The following is a 16,706-nucleotide window of genomic DNA, read 5'->3' on the forward strand; positions in this document are numbered from 1 at the left end:
GGCCAGCCTGGTCTACAGAGTGAGTTCCAGGACAGCCAGGGCTATACAGAGAAACCCTATCTCGAAACCCGCCCCCCCCAAAAAAAATTGTAATATAAATTATTGATCTGTATGCTTTTTCTGGACTCAACTCAGTCCTTATATGTGCCCCCACCCCCCCAGACAGGGTTTCTCTGTGTAGCCCTGGCTGCCTGGAACTCACTCTGTAGACCAGGCTGGCCTTGAACACAGAAATTCACCTGCCTCTGCCTCCCAAGTGCTGAGATTAAAGGAGTGTGCCACCACTGCTCGGCTATATGTGGGCTTAATCATAGCTATTTTTGGGTCACTGGATCAGCAGAAGCCAGGAGAATAACTTTTTTAGTAATTACAATGATGAAGAGTGATGGTCAATACTTTTATATAAAAGGAGGAGGTAGTAGTGTTGGAGAGATGGCTGCTTTTCCAGAGGACCTGGGCTCTTTCCCAGTACCCACATACAGGGCTGCTCACAGTTATAATAACTCCAGTCCCAAAGGATTTGACAGTATCTTCTTCTGGCCTCTTTGGACATTATATGCACATGGTGCACATACAACATGCAGGCAAAACACCCATATACATGATTTTTTTCTTTTTCTCTTTTTCTTTTCTTCTTTTTCTTCTTTCTTTCTTTCTTTCTTTCTTTCTTTTTTTTTTTTTTTTTTTTTTTTTTTTGAGACAGTGTTTCTCCTTGTAGCCTTGACCGTCCTGAAGCTCCATCTGTAGACCAGGCTGGGCTTGAACTCAGAGAAATCCACCTGACTCTTTAATCCCAAATGCATGGATTAAAGGATTAAAGGCATGGACCACCACCACCTGGCTTTGCTGCTTGTCTTTTAGAAAATATTTTTAGAACTGGAGAGATGACTCAGCATTTAAGAGCACGTTGCTCTTGCAGAGGTACCAGGCTCCCATCACCCACATGGTGATTCACAGCCATGCATAACCCAAGGTCCAGGGGATCCGACAGGCACACATGTGATACACACACATTTGTGCAGGCAGAATGTTCATATACATGAATTGAAGACTTTAAAAAAATGTGAGAGTGTGTACCCTCTCTCCTTTCTCCCCCTCTCCCTAAAAGGCCAGAAGAGGGAAGGCATCAAAACCTCCTGGATCTGAAGTTACAGGATCTGAAGTTGTAGGTGCGACCTGACCTTGGGCCCGCCTGCAAGAGGAGTGCTCTTAATCACTGAGCTGTCTATTCAGTCCCCTGGAGCACAGCGTTTCAGTGCTCATTGTCCATTGATACACCCTAAGAATCAGCAGAATACTGATCTACCTGTTGGTAGTTACCTGATTTCTCTCTAAATCAGCCTGCTGATATTAAAGGCATTAAAAGTCCCCCCACCTCCACTCTGTCACATCTGCTTGTTTGTTTTGGTTTTGAGACAGTTTCTCTTTGTAGCCCTGGCTGTCCTGGAACTCAGTTTGTTGATCAAACTGACCTCATACTCATCAAATTTGCCTGACTCTGCCTCCCCAGTGCTGGGATTAAAGGTGTGCACCACCACATGGGGCCAATGTTGGCTTATTTTTGAAAGGAGATGTATGTCCTAGAGTCATGAATTCCAAACACTGTTTTAATGCAGAAAGACTATTTCCAAATAAAATCCCAATAAATAAAACAGATAAAAACATAACTTCTCAGCCAGGCAGTGGTGGCGCACACCTTTGATCCCAGCACTTGGGAGGCAGAGGCAGGCGATTTCTGAGTTCAAGGCCAGCCTGGTCTACAGAGTGAGTTCCAGGATAGCCAGGGTTATACAGAGAAACCCTGTCTCAAAAAATCGAAAAACAAAACAAAACAAAAACAAAAAACCATAGCTTCTCTTGTTGTGCTTAAGGTAGTATATAGGAGAAGGCAGACAGAGAAAAGGCCACTTGGCTCCCTCACAGCATCCATGGAGGGAGAGCTTCTGAGTCTAAGAACATGGCTCGAAAGCAATGTACCGAGAGAACTTCAGAGTCTCTCTTCACGATTGTATTCATGGATGCAGCAGAGGAAGGAGTGGGTCTTAGTGAAGAAAGACAGGAATTCTCTTCTGTCTCTGCAACTTTACCATGAGGTGTTAGCAGGAGTCAGCTCCCCAAGAAAGAACCCTGTGGTATGAACCACCTAGAATTCCCCTTCTATGAGTTAGACCTCAGGGAACTGGAAGTTACTTCTCTGGCTGGAGATTGACACTGGTGTTGATCCTGGCTTGATTCTCTTTCCTCGCAGTTTCTATCTAAAGGTTCCAGTAGGGTGTGGCGAAACTCTGTAATCTCAATCATCTAGAGGTGGAGCACAAACATCAGATGTTCAAAGCCATTTTCGGCTACATAACGAGTTCTGGGCTACCTGGCAATTTGGCATTTAGAGTTGATGAGATTCATATACAAAAAAAAAAAAAAAAAAAAAAAAAAGGACAATTACTCTGGCATAAGCCCCAGATCAAACCCAAATAAAAACCATATGGTGGCAGAGGCAGATCTCTTAAATTCGAGGTCAGCCTAGTCTACAGAGGGAGTTCTAGCAGCAACTGAAAACTTTATCATCACAAAGCTTGAAAGAGCAAGGAAAGCTGTCTCTATCCAACTTGTTGCTGGGAGTGGGAGTGGGATTAAGGGACCATTTCCATGCTGCAAGTGAAATGTAACAGAACATAAAGGAAGCCAGGATATAGAGTCCATGAAGGAAGGAACTTGCGGAAATGCAGGTGCCTGGTGGTTACTGTCTATTTATATTTATTATATGGGATTATGGTCTTTACCACTGAACTACATTCTCAGTCTTCGGATCACTTAAAAAAGAGCCTCACCTTTGTTCACTTTTATTTCCCCTGCTCCAAAGAAGCGTAGGGGCAACTCCCGACACGACACGTGTCTCTTTGGGTCTAAAACTTTTTTAACATCAGAATAAAGGCACTTCCTGAGAAATTGGGCGACCGCAAAACTTTGGGTTCGCCGCTTGCCGTAGCGCGCTCATTGGTGCCCAGGTTACCACCCCATTCTGTGGCCTCGCGTTAGTCTCCACGCATGCGCAGCGTAAACCCAAGCCCGCTCCCGGGTCTAGGACGCAAGCGCGCGCACGCTCCCCGGTCGGGGTGGGCGGGGAATGGGGGAGAGTAGGAGGGAGGGGAGGAGGGGGAGGCGTCTACTTCGGTGAGTGGAAGGCGGTGGGACGCTGCGATCGCCCGGGCCTGGCTCCCTTGTGGGGAAAACGCTGCGCCAGCATAGAACCGGCGGAAGGGAGCGGAGCCAGTCAGCGTAACACTCGAGCGGCACGATCGGGCCGCTGAGCCCCCTCGATCCTCAGGGCGCGCCGTCCTGGCCTAGGCCCCGCGGAGATGTCCAGTTGCGGCGCTTGTACCTGCGGCGCTGCGGCCGCCCGGCTTCTCACCACCTCGCTCACCTCCGCGCAGAGAGGTAACGAAGTAGTCCCGAGCCCGTGCCCGTTCTGACTTCCGGCGAGTGAGCCGGTGGGGACCCCGGGGAGGAGGGCTGGACGGCTGCGAGGCGCTGCGAGCCTCCGGAGTACCTGGCAGTCGTATTGGAAGGAAATCCAGTGGGCTATCGCCCGCCTGTGAGCTCTCAGGCCTTCGGAGTTTGGGGCTGGAACGGGGCCATCTCGCCTCAACTCAAGGAGAGGAACGGAGTGCGGCACTCACTCGTTAAAAAGTGACCCCCATGCAGCCCTGCTTGGGGCTTGTCACTTTTGGGGAGTCTCTGCGTGCTCGGTTGTCTGGCTAGTCGCCTGGACGGGCAGCGAAAGGGTGTCATGTCATTGTGCGGTCGGCGACGACTGGACGGGACGTAAACACAACTCGCTGGCCTTCCAGATATTTGGCAAACTTGGGGTCCCAAGAAAGCAGCGGACAGGTGGGGGGAAACGACCGCTGGAATTCCTCAAATACTTAAACATAGCAACAGTCGTTCACCGGCTTCCCCAGTTTGACAGCTGGGATCAGCTTCATAAGAGTGGCTCTTGTTTACTTTGCTTCTCTATTCATCAGGACCTGTGACAGAGTGCACACCTGCCAAGAGATTCCGGGAATGAAACCCGTTTTTCTCTCCCTCAAGTCTATGCATATCAGATTGTGAGGCTAGGTCTTTAAAGTTAGACTCTGAACTTAATGTCTTTTCGTGATGACCTTTAGATCAATAGGAGCTGTTTTCCTTTTTTTTTTTTTTTTTTTTTTTTGGACTAAAAAAATCATTGTTTACTAAGTATAATTGGCAGCTTATAATACACATGAAGTGGAGTAACATAGGTGGAAGCATTTAGTATTGACACGTAAGTGTAAGATTTATTCTTAAAACATTGCCACACTTCAAGGAAATGTCCCAGTTCCAGAGGCTTGATTTGTAAACACTAGAAACATAATTTTTAATGTATTGTTTGACATACATTCATTAAGGGCTTAAGGTCTTATTGTTTGGAACTAGGGCTATTAAATTCCTCATGCTTAAATTATGTAAAGTAGGCAACAGCATTAAAAAGGGTAAATGTTTTAGATGGGAGGAGTTCTTGATAAGATTTAGTCACAGAATTCCTGGAGTCAGCCTGGAGGTTATAGCACAGACTGTAGTTCCAGCAATCTTTAGATGGGGGCAAGCCGGGCCTCTGGAACTCTGTAGACTAGTCTTGGCCTTGGATTCAGAGCTACCTGCTTCAGTCTCCAATTGCTAGGATTAAAGGCCTACGCCACCACGCCCAGCTGACTTAATATATTTTTTAAATGGACTTGACAAGTGGGTTGGAAAGATAGCTTAGCAAATAAAAGCATTTGCTTCAGAGTCTCACAACCTGACTTCAACCCTGGACCTATAAGGTAGAAAGAGAGTAGAGTCCTGAAGAGCAGACAGGCAAATTTTAAATGTGCTTGACATGTATGGGGTTACTTTGCATTTTATGTGTGTACATTCAGAAGTACTTCAGTATTTAACTTCTCAGGGACAGTGGGAGAATTGTAGAATTGATATAACTTCTTCAATTTCTGACTTCCTTCAGTTCAATCATTGTACAAAGGATGCAACTTCAACCAGGCTGTCATGTCTGGCCTTTAACCCCAGCACCTGAGGTGCAGGCAGGCCAGCCTGGTCTACAGAGTGAGTTCTAGGGCAGCCAGGGCTACACAGACACCCCGTCTTCAAAACCAAACCAACCAACAAGAAAGACAAAGGGTGTCATTCCATAAAATGGTCTGAATAAAGAGGCCAAACATGTTGGCACCCACAGTGTTCTTGATTATATACTACACCTACCTTAATTTTTAGTCCTGTTTCTCCTTCCCTCTTTCCTCCCTCCCTCCCTTCCTCCCTCCTTTCTTCTTTTCCTTCTTCCCTCCCTCCCTCCCCTTGTTTTTGCTAGTCAAATATAATAGATTAAGTAGGGCAGAGTGAATAGTTGAAGCATTTTTATTTTAGCAGTTTTCCTGGGTAGACCAGGCTGCCTTGAACTTGAAGGAATTATTCCTTCACCTTGCCAGTGAAGTGCTGGAATCAGTCTTTCACAGGCAGGCCTACTTCCTCAAGCTTTTTTGTTTTTTGTACTGAGGATTGAATCCACTGCCTTGCGTGTGCCGGGCTGGAGCTTTCCCCTTGAGCTATATCTCTGGCCTTCAGAGAATTTAAGATTTCTTTTCTTTCTTGGATAGCAGAATGGAAAAATGCATCAGATATTTTTAAACCTAAGGAATATTACAGTAATGATGTTACTTCTTATTAAACAGTACTTAGAACTCATGAAGCAAAGTGCATAAAATAAAAATCTAAGCATAAATTAATAAATGTAGTAAGCACTTGTTAAGTTGAGGGCTTTTTCTTTTTTTCCAATTTGTGTTAGAGGGAAGAGGCCAGACTTGCACGAGGCTATAGCTTTATTTTCTATTTCACCAGTTTTTTTTTCTTTTATTGGATATTTTCTTTAATTTCACCAGTTGTTATATGCACTTAAAATACTGTTACTAAAAGAGATAATTTTTCATCTTTTTTGAGACTATTTTCTCCTATCATTTATTCTTTCATGCTAAGTAAAATAGGTTTTTTGTTTGTTTTGTTTTTAAAGATTTATTTATTATTATAAATAAGTACACTATAGTCATCTTCAGACACACCAGAAGAGGGCGTCAGATCTTGGGTGGTTGTGAGCCACCATGTGGTTACTGGGATTTGAACTCAGGACCTTCGGAAGAGCAGTTTGTGCTCTTAACCTGGTGAGTCATCTCACCAGCCCAGTTTCTTTCTTTCTTTCTTTCTTTTTTTAAAGCTAGATTATTTGTAAAGTTTTGCAGATTCCTTAGTTAAAAATGAAGACTCCAGGGAGGATCTGGGACTCAAGGCCAACATCAGCTGCATAGAGAATTCACACTAGTCTGGGTTATATGAAAACAGTCTCAAAAAACAAAACGGTAGATATGATGTTGGCTCATGCCAATAACCTCAACATTTTGGAGGGTTGCTATGGTATTTAAGCCAGTCTGGGCTATAAAGTGAAAGCTTAGCCCCCAAAAGGGAAAAAAAAAATCATTTAAATATGTATTAAGTAAATGTATGTTAAGTATAATATTTAAAAGCTGAATAAGTTGTGGCTGGAGATTTTGCTCCAAAGAGAACTGGCTGTTCTTTCAGAAGACCTAAGTGCAGTTCCCAGCATCCTTAACTAGACTTCTAGGGATCTCACCACCTGCCTCTGGTCTTCACAGCACATATGTGGTAACAGATCTACATGCACATAAATCACCCATACACAATTTATTGAATTTTGTTTTTTGTTTTTTCGAGACAGGGTTTCTCTGTTTAGCTCTGGCTGTCCTAGAACTCACTCTGTAGACCAGGCTGGCCTTGAACTCAGAAATCCTCTTGCCTCTGCCTCCCAAGTGCTGGGATTAAAGGCATGTGCCACCACTGGCAGAATTTATAGAATTTAAAAAGTAAATTACATCGTTGTTTTGAGACAAGGTTTCACTGTGTAGCTGATGCTTTCCTAGAACTCACTGTGTATTTGAGCTGCTGTCAAACCCATGGTTCTCCTGTATCAGCTGTGGATCACTCTTTGTATTTCTTTTGTTTTTGCCATAGTGGGACATTGAACCAAGGGTCTTATACATGCTAGGCAAGGCTTGGCCCTTTAAGAATATTTTGTTTTGAGACAATGCTTCACCAAGTTTTCTTTGTAACCCTTGTAGGCCTTGAACTTGCCATTCTCCTGCCTCAGGCCATCAAAGCAGCTGGGACTCAGTTCTGTGTTACCAGGTGTTTTAGTCAGGGTTTCTATTCCTGCACAAACATCATGACCAAGAAGCAAGTTGGAGAGGAAAGGGTTTATTCAGCTTACACTTCCACATTGCTGTTGATCACCAAAGGAAGTCAGGACTGGAACTCAAGCAGGTCAGGAAGCAGGAGCTGACGCAGAGGCCATGGAGGGATGTTCCTTACTGGCTTGCTTCCTCTGGCTTGCTCAGTCTGCTCTCTTAGAGAACCCAAGACTTCTAGCCCAGTGATGGCACCACCCATAAGGGGCTCTACCCCCTTGATCACTAATTGAGAAAATGCCCCACGGCTGGGTCTCATGGAGGCACTTCCCCAAGTGAAGCTCCCTTCTCTGTGATAACTCCAGCCTGTGTCAAGTTAACACACAAAACCAGCCAGTACACCAGGCCTAGCTTTCTCCTACTTCCTAACAACCTTAAAATAAAGGTCCCTTATTTTATTATTAGAAGACAGCTGCTCTGAAACTCGAAAGGCTTTATCTGTATGACAGATGTTCATAGATAGTTTAACTTTTTTCGGTTTTTCAAGACAGGATTTCTTTGTGTAGCCCTGGCTATCCTGGAACTGTAGAGCAGGCTGTCCTTGAACTCAGAAATCTGCCTGCCTCTGCCTCCTAGGTGCTGGGATTAAAGGTGAGCGCCATCACTGCCCGGCTTGATGGTTTAACTTTTAACTGGCGTTTATCATTACTGCCAAACAATGTTGCAAAATGTACAAAAATACTTCCCTAGCTTTCAGGGGTTTTTCACCTGACGTTCACAGGTACTTCAAGGGTCAATAGGTAGGATTCAGGTTTCTCTAAACCTTATTTCCTCTAATCTTTAGCTGAAAAATGGCATTTTCTTTAATTATCAAAGTAGGCCATAAATCCTAAGAGTCTTACAAGTCAGAATCACACATTTTCATATTACAGTCTGGGCTGGACCTAAACATCTTGCTGTTCTTCTGCCCACCATTTCCTTCTTGAAAAATTTTATTTATTTGAGTGTGTGCAGGGGTGTGTATGTGCACATATATCGTCATACTGTGCTTATGGAGGCCAGTGGACAGTTGATGGTGAGGGAAGATGGCAGAAAAAGACATAGAATTTTTAATCAAAGGGCATTCACCTCTTTGTTCAATCATAGTTTGTTTCTTGAAACCCAGCTAAAGTCAGGAGGACTGCACAAAGTTGTCCTCTGACCTCCGCATCCACACCATGGCATATATACCCCCACATACACATCATACACAGATACACAGTAATAATAAATGAAGAAAAAGGAAAAAACAGTCGGGTATGATGGTGTATACCTTTAATCCCAGGAATCAGGAGGCATAGGCAAGGGGATCTCCAAGAGCCAAGTCAAGGTCTTCCTGGTTTACATACTGAGTTCCAGGTGAGGGAGTACTACATAAGGAGACTTACCTTTAAAAAAAGAAAAGGTAAAAGACAGCTCAAGAGCCACATAATGTCCATCAAGAGAGGAATACAGATATACTTTAAGCTAGTGCACACTTGAATCCCAGCACTCAGGAGGCTGAAGTAGGTAGATTTCTGAGTTGGAGGCTAGCCTGGTTTACAGAGCCAGTTCCAGGACAGCAAGGGCTATACAGAGAAACCTTGTGTTAAAAAAACAAAAACTGCCAGGCAGTGGTGGCACACACCTTTAATTCTAGCAGTTGGGAGGCAGAGGCAAGTGGATTTCTGAGTTCGAGGCCAGCCTGGTCTACAGAGTGAGTTCCAGGACAGCCAGGGCTATACAAAGAAACCCTGTCAAAACAAAAATAAATAATACTTTTAAAATGGTTCCTTTTCCTATAAGACTTTTCACTAAAGTAAGTTTATTTATAATGGTGTTCTTTGTTTTTAAACCAGCATTGTTAGTCCAGGCTGGCTTCAAACTCAATATGTAGCAGAGGATAAACTTGACTTGATCTTTCTGCCTCTATCTCCCAAATGTGGAGAATGCCAGTGCATGCTATAATTTTAGTTTTTTTTTTTTTTTTAAAGATGTATTTATTTTATGTATGTGAGTACACGGTTGCTCTCTTCAGACACACCAGAAGAGGGCATCGAACCCAATTACAGATGGTTGTGAGCCACCATGTGGTTGCTGGGAATTGAACTCAGGACCTCTGGAAGAGCAGTCAGTGCTCTTTAACTGCTGAGCCATCTCTCCAGCTCTTTTGCTGGTTTTTTTAAAAATGATTTTTATTTGCTTTTTAAGTATTTTGCTTGCATGTATGTCTGCATTATATGTATGCAGTATTCTCGATCACCAAAAGTTTCAGATCCCCTGGAACTGAAGTTACAAATGATTCTGAGCTTTGAACTGGAAGTTAGTGCTCTTAACTCCTGAGGCGTCTTTCCTCCCTTTCTTTTTGAAACCTTTCTCCCTCCCTCCCTTCCTCCCTCCCTCCCTCCCTCCCTCTCTCTATCCCTCTCTCTCTCTCTCTCTCTCTGTGTCTGTCTCTCTGTCTGTGTCCGTCAGACTGTGTCTGTGTGAGTATATGATGTACTCTCAGTGACTAGGAAGAGGACTTTAGGTCTCATGGAGTTAGAGTTGTGAACTGTACTTTGGATCTTCTGGGAGAGTAGCAAGTCTCTTAACCACTGAGCCATTGCTCGCTAGCCTTGTTTTTAGTGATTTGAAACAGTCTTAATATAGCCAGGCTGACTTCAAACACTGTATGTATCTGAGTATGACCTTGGACTGATCCTCTTGCATCACCTAAGTACTAGGATTACAAGCCTGTGTTATGATTCTAGCCTGGTTTTATTTTTTTCTCATTGTATAGCCCAGGCTAATCTCCAGCTAGGAATTCTCCTGCCTAGTTTCCTGAGTGCTAGAATTGCAAGCTAAAGGCATGTGCCACTTTGTGTGTATTTGTTTCTCTGTGTGTGTGTGTGTGTGTGTGTTTTGTGTGTTTCTTTTGAGACAAGGTGTTAAAAGTAGCCCAAGCTGGCCTTGAACTATGTGTCAAAGACTGGGATTAAAAGTGTGCACCACTTAAAAATGTATACTTCAGAATATTAAATACATACTAAATATTTTTTTTTAAAAACATTTATTTTTATTTATTTTATGTGTATGAGTACATTGTGAGCGTAATTCATTGTAGCGTCTGAACAGAAGAGGGCGTCAGATCTCATTACGGGTGGTTGTGAGCCACCATGTGGTTGCTGGGATCCGAACTCAGGACCTTCGGAAGAGCAGTCAGTGCTCTTACCCGCTGAGCCATCTCACCAGCCCCACTAAATATTTTTTAATTATTATAATTTGTATGTATCTGTGATGTGTGCTTATGGGTTTATAAGCCATAGCACATCTGTGGAGGCCAGAGGACATCTTTGTAGAGTCAGCTCCTTTTGTCCTTTCTTTCCTTTCTTTCCTTTATTTATTTATTTATTTATTTATTTATTTAGAAATAGGGTACTTGTTTTGTAGAACATGCTGGCCTTGAACTCAGAGATCCACCGGCCTCTGCCTCCCTAGAGTCAATTTTCTTCTTTCATTTTCATAAAGGTTTCAGGAGCCAACCTGAAGCCTCTGTTCTTCAGGCTTGCACATCAACTACCTTTACCCACTGAGCCATCTTGCCAGCTGTACATTTTACAGTGCTGTTAAACCATTACCACCATCCATGTCTATAATCTTCTTTTGTAAAACTAAAATGCTGCTCAACCCAAACTGTCATTCCTCCACCCCTAACACCATTCTGATCACTCTCAGATTCTCCACTGAGAGAACCCAACAACCATGTAAGTGGAGAAACGTGCAATTTTTGAAAGATGTGATACAACCTTCAAGTAATCAAAGAGACAAAAGCTGTCATGATATGTTTATCTTCAAGGTACAAATAGTACACAAAAAATACACATTTTTAAACTTGCAGGTATAGTAAGTATGCTGAAACTCCTGTCATATTTTAAAAGAGCCACAGGTTATTATGACTTATATGATCTTGCTTTTTAAAGAATTGATTTGGGGGCTGGGAAGATGGCTCAGTGGTTAAGAGCACTGATTGTTCTTCTGAAGGTCCTGAGTTTAAATCCCAGCATTCACATGGTGGCTCACAACCATCTGTAATGGGATCTGATGCCCTCTTCTGGTGTGTCTGAAGACAGCTACAGTGTACTTCCATATAAATAAATAAATAAATCTTAAAAAAAATTCATCTGAAAACAGTGCATTTTTATGGAGTCATCCAGCGACCTGGCTTGTTTATGGAAGCACTTTTTCCCTCAGTGTTTAGCTTTTCTGGGAGAGCTAGCATGTTTCAACTTTTTTGTGTTCAACTTTTATTTGCCAGGACTTTGTTCATTTTAAGATTTTATTTTATGTGGGTAAATGTACTTGGTTGAATGTATGTGTGCCATGTATGTGTCTAGTGTTTCAGAGAGCAGAAGAGGTGATTAGAAGTCTTGGAACAGTGGTTGCTAGGACTCAAACATAGGTCCTCTGGGAGAGCAGCCAGTGCTTTTAACCATGGAGCACCTGGGAATTTATTGAGACATGCCAGCATTGGTATGAAAATTAACAGACTTCCTTCTCCCTCCAGGTATTTCTTGTGGGCGCATTCACGTGCCAATTTTAGGAAGACTGGGGACCTTGGACACTCAGATTCTGCGCAGAGCTCCTCTTAGAACCTTTTCAGAAACACCAGCATACTTTGCCTCAAAAGATGGGGCAAACAAGGATGGCTCTGGAGATGGAAATAAGGTTATTTTTGTCTTACTATCATCTATACATTTCCCATCTTTAAAAAGCTAAATATAGCCGGGCGGTGGTGGCACATGCCTTTAATCTCAGCACTTGGGAGGCAGAGGCAGGTGGATCTCAGAGTTTGAAGCCAGCCTGGTCTACAGAGTGAGTTCCAGGACAGCCAGGGCTATATAGAGAAACACTATCTCGAAAAAGAAAAAAAAAAAAGCTAAATATAATAATAGTGTTATGTATTCTGTTAGTTTAAATGTGCTCTGTAGGAAATAATGAATTACATAAAACGATCTGAGTTGATCTTATTTTGTATTCGGTTGGTTAGTTTTATTTTTCTGAGGCAGTTTTCTGTGACTTAGGCTGCCCTGCAACTTGCTGAGTAACCCAGGCAACACTGGCATGGGATCCTCTCACTTCAACCTCCTCAGTGCCCACCATGCCCAGCTTATTCAGTGCTTAATTTGTATTATACTTATATACTCATTGTACTTAGTAAGAGAGAGTAAAGTTCTAATAGCCTAAGCATAAACTGTCATTAAATAATGGCATAATTAGTCAGACGGAGTGAAGAATATCCATTTTCATACACAAATCTAACTGCTGTAAGTGTTTAAGAAATGGCTGCTACTGGCGGTGGTGGTTCACACCTTTAAACACAGCCCTTGGGATGTAGAGGCAGGGGGATCTTTTATTTGTTTTGTTTTCAGAGACACGGTTTCTCTGTATAGCCCTGGCTGTCCTGAAACTCACTCTGTAATCAGGCTGGCCTCGAACTCAGAAATCCACCTGCCTCTTCCTCCCAGGTGCTGGGATTAAAGGCATGACCCACCACTGCCTGGCAGGGGGATCTTTTAGAGTTTGAGGCCAGTTTTAGAACCACAGAGTGAGTTCCAGGATAGCCAGGGCAACACACAGAAACTCTGTCTGGAAAACCAAAAAACGGAAGGAAGGAAGGAAGGAAGGAAGGAAGGAAGGAAGGAAGGAAGGAAGGAAGGAAGGAAGGGCGGGCTACTTTTCCATAGGATTGAGCGTCAATTCCCAGCACCCACATGGCAGCTCACAACTATAACTCCAGTCCTAGGGATCTGATGTCCTCTTCTGTCCTCCACAGACACTACACATATGTGGTGTGCAGGCAAAAAAAAAAAAAAGCCAAATACATAGGGCTGGGAAGATGGCTTAGTGGTTAAGAGCACTGACTGGTCTTCTAGAGGTCCTGAGTTCAAATCCCATCATGAGATCTGATGCCCTCTTCTGGTGCATCTGAAGACAGCTACAATGTACTTAATATAATAATATTAATAGTAAATATTATTATATTAATATAATGAACAAATCTTTAAGAAAAAAAGCCAATACACATAAAATTTTAAAATAAAGATTTAAGCTGGGTGGTGGTATGCACAGCTTCAATCTTAACTCTTGGAGGAAGAGGTAGGTGGCTTTCTGTGAGCTCAGAGCCAGCCTGGTCTATAGAGTGAGTTCAAATATTTGGCAAGTCTCCTAATCTAATCTTTTGAGCACTGAGATTATAGGTATGAACCACCAGCATGGATTATTCCTATAAGTAACTTTTTAAAAATCTCATTTAAAATGAGAATCATTAGCTGGGCAGTGATGGTGCACACCTTTAGTCCCAGCACTTAGGAAGCAGGGGCAGGTGGATCTCTGTGATTTCGAGGCCACCTTGGTCTACAAAGTATGTTCCAGGACAGCAAGGGCTACACAGTGAAACCCAGTCTCAAAACACCAAAGAAATATGTGTCTGTGTGTGTACATTGTATATATACCATACATTATATATTTTTTAAAAATATATTTTTTTAAAAAATGGCTTTCGGTAAATATATAGTAACTAGGACTGATTTTATTTTTTTGGTAGATCTTTTGACACCAGTGGCAGTAGATACAAACCATACTGATATTTCCAGCATGGAAATTGTAAAAAAAAAATTTTTAAAGATTTATGTATGTGAGTACACTATTGCTGTCTTCAGATACACCAGAAGAGGGCATTGGATCCCCATTACAGATAATTGTGAGCCACCATGTGGTTGCTGGGAATTGATCTCAGTGCTCTTAACCACTGACCCATCTCTCCAGCCCGAAATTAAAAAATTTTAAGATTAATACAAATTGTTGTTTATAGCTAAACTACATGAAACAAATGATTTACTGTCTTTTTCTCTTTTGTGAACATTAGAAATCAGTAACTGAAGGAAGCAGTAAGAAATCAGGCTCTGGGAATTCTGGGAAAGGTGGAAACCAGCTCCGCTGTCCTAAGTGTGGTGACGTGTGCACACATGTAGAGACCTTTGTGTGTGAGTATTGTGATTTTCTTCCCTCTTGCTACAGGCCGTTGAATGTATAGAAATTATACATAATATAATTGTATAATAATGTATAATGACATATATATAATTTATATAGAAATTATATGTTATATAAACCAGAATGATTTTTGTCCTGAGATTGTGATTCTCTAAATGTTCTATAAACACTAAAAATTCCTAGGACTGGAAGCACTTTGCATTCTGAAAGGAAGAGAGAAAATATTTGCTTAGTTTGCTTCAATATATTCATTTCAGATTTGGATTTTGTGAGTTTTCCTGAGTGTATTCATTGGGCTTTAGAAACTCCAAGACTTATTTATACTATATTGTTATAGTCTTCAAATACTTTTCTCTTGGTTTTACTGCTGTGAGCAGACACCATGACCAAGGAAGGCCAGTCTTATAAAGGACAACATTTAATTGGGGCTAGCTTACAAGTTCAGGGATTCAGTCCATTATCATCAAGGTGGGAGCATGGTAGCATGCAGGCAAGCATGGTACAGGCAGAGCTGAGAGTTTTCTAGATCTTCATCTGAAGACTGCTAGTAGAAGACTAGCTTCCAGGAGCTAGGATGAGTGTCGTAAGTCCACACTCACAGTGACACACCTAGTCCAACAAGCCCACACTTCCTAATAGTGCCACTCCCTGGCCCAAGCATATACAAGCCATCACAACTTTATTAAGTAGCTCATATGCCAGGAAGTTCAATCATTTATGTATTAAGGTAATTTCTTCTGGGCACTGATGTACGAGAAGCGAGAACTCTCGCTTTTAGGAAATGTTTGGTGATTGTTAATGGTTCAGGCTACTTCTGATAGTGCTCTGAGCTGTAAGAGTAAAGTGCATTACATCAAATGCCTCATTACCTACATGCTTTAGAGCGAATTATAATCAAGGGAAACTGCACTACACCAGTGTCAGCCTTCCGGTGCCCCTGTCACAAGCTTCTTTCTTTGTTTTTCTTTCCCCCCATTCCCTTCCTTTATTCCTCTTTCTTTTTTCTTTTCTTTTCATCCCCCTCTCCTCTTCCTTTCTTTCCCCAAGCTTTGAGACAGTCTTGCTATCTACTCCTGGTCTTGAGCGCCACGATCCTAAGTATAGGATTACAGTCATTTTAACTCTGATATCAATACTTTGTAGTTACATTTTCATAGTTAGCATTTTTATAGTTTTGGGAACCCTTTTTTGGGGGGAGAAGGGTGTTCAAGACCGGGTTTCTCTGCATTGCCCTGGCTGTCCTGGAACTCACTCTGTAGACCAGGCTGGCCTCAAACTCAGAAACCCACCTGCCTCTGCCTCCCAAGTGCTGGGATTAAAGGCGTGCACCACCACTGCCCAGCGGGAAGTCTTTTTTGAGACAGAGTCTTCTACATTGCTCCTATTGGCCTGGAACTTAGTGTGTAGACCAGACTGGCCTCAAACACACAGCTCTGCCTGCGTTTGCCTCTGGGCAAAGTTCCACTTTGAGTGCTGGGACTAAAGGTGTGCATGCATCACTGGCCTTGCTCATAAAATAATTTTAAAGTAGCTCTGCTGGACAGTTTGACTACAAGAAGTATTTTTCATGGGCTTACTTGGTGAAAGAAAGAACCAAGTAGAGCAAATTGTAGTTTGGATCTCCGTATAAAATGAAGGTGGTAGACTTGAACATGTTTTTAAGACAAATCTGACATGATGAAGTAAAATTGTAGGATCTGGGGATTTTTGTCACCTACTCTGTAAGAGCACTGCCATTATGACTCATTTTGTAGTTTTAGTTTGTGTTTTGCCAGTGATCTGTATATAATGCCTAGTATTATCGTTTGGCCGTTCATGAGTGTTCTGTGGCTAGATGACTGTTTGAAGACTTTGTTCATTTCTAAATGAGGTATGGAATGTTGAAGAGCTCCATATGTATTCTAGGTACTAGACCCATGTGCAGATGCTTGCTTCACAATTCTTTTTTTTTTTTTTTTTTTTGATTTTTCGAGACAGGGTTTCTCTGTATAGCCCTGGCTGTCCTGGAACTCACTCTGTAGACCAGGCTGGCCTCGAACTCAGAAATCCACCTGCCTCTGCCTCCCAAGTGCTGGGATTAAAGGCGTGCGCCACCACCACCCGGCCTCACAATTCTTTTAAATACAATATAGCATGAGTCAGCAAACATGCTGGAAAAGACCAAACAGTAACTATTCAGGGTTTGTGGACCGTGTGGCCTGTTGCAGCCATTGCACTCTGCATTTGTGTCAGGTACTCTCCTTGTTTCTGTGGCACAGTACCAACAGAACAAATTAAAAAGAGGAAGTATTTATTTTGGCTCATAGTTTCAGAACATTACTTGGCCTTGTGTACTTACTTGGACAAGAACACGATGCCAGTGGAAATGTATGATGGAAAAGAGCCGTTCAT

The 16,706-nt window shown here is 42.5% G+C and overlaps 1 protein-coding gene across 2 annotated transcripts in view; it reads left to right on the forward strand.

The window, feature by feature from the left end:
- Positions 1-3,056: 3,056 nt before the first annotated feature.
- Positions 3,057-16,706, forward strand: part of Clpx (caseinolytic mitochondrial matrix peptidase chaperone subunit X) — a 41,694-nt gene continuing 28,044 nt past the window's right edge. For both annotated transcript variants that reach the window (XM_031343814.1, XM_031343815.1), the window contains exons 1-3: positions 3,057-3,435; positions 11,827-11,987; positions 14,188-14,305. In XM_031343814.1, coding sequence (XP_031199674.1) covers positions 3,357-3,435; positions 11,827-11,987; positions 14,188-14,305 — 358 coding nt within the window. In that variant the 5' untranslated portion in view covers positions 3,057-3,356. The remainder of the gene's footprint in view (positions 3,436-11,826; positions 11,988-14,187; positions 14,306-16,706) is intronic.

The sequence above is a fragment of the Mastomys coucha genome, unplaced genomic scaffold (genome assembly GCF_008632895.1).
Source record: "Mastomys coucha isolate ucsf_1 unplaced genomic scaffold, UCSF_Mcou_1 pScaffold23, whole genome shotgun sequence".
In the NCBI taxonomy this organism is placed as follows: Eukaryota; Metazoa; Chordata; class Mammalia; order Rodentia; family Muridae; genus Mastomys; species Mastomys coucha.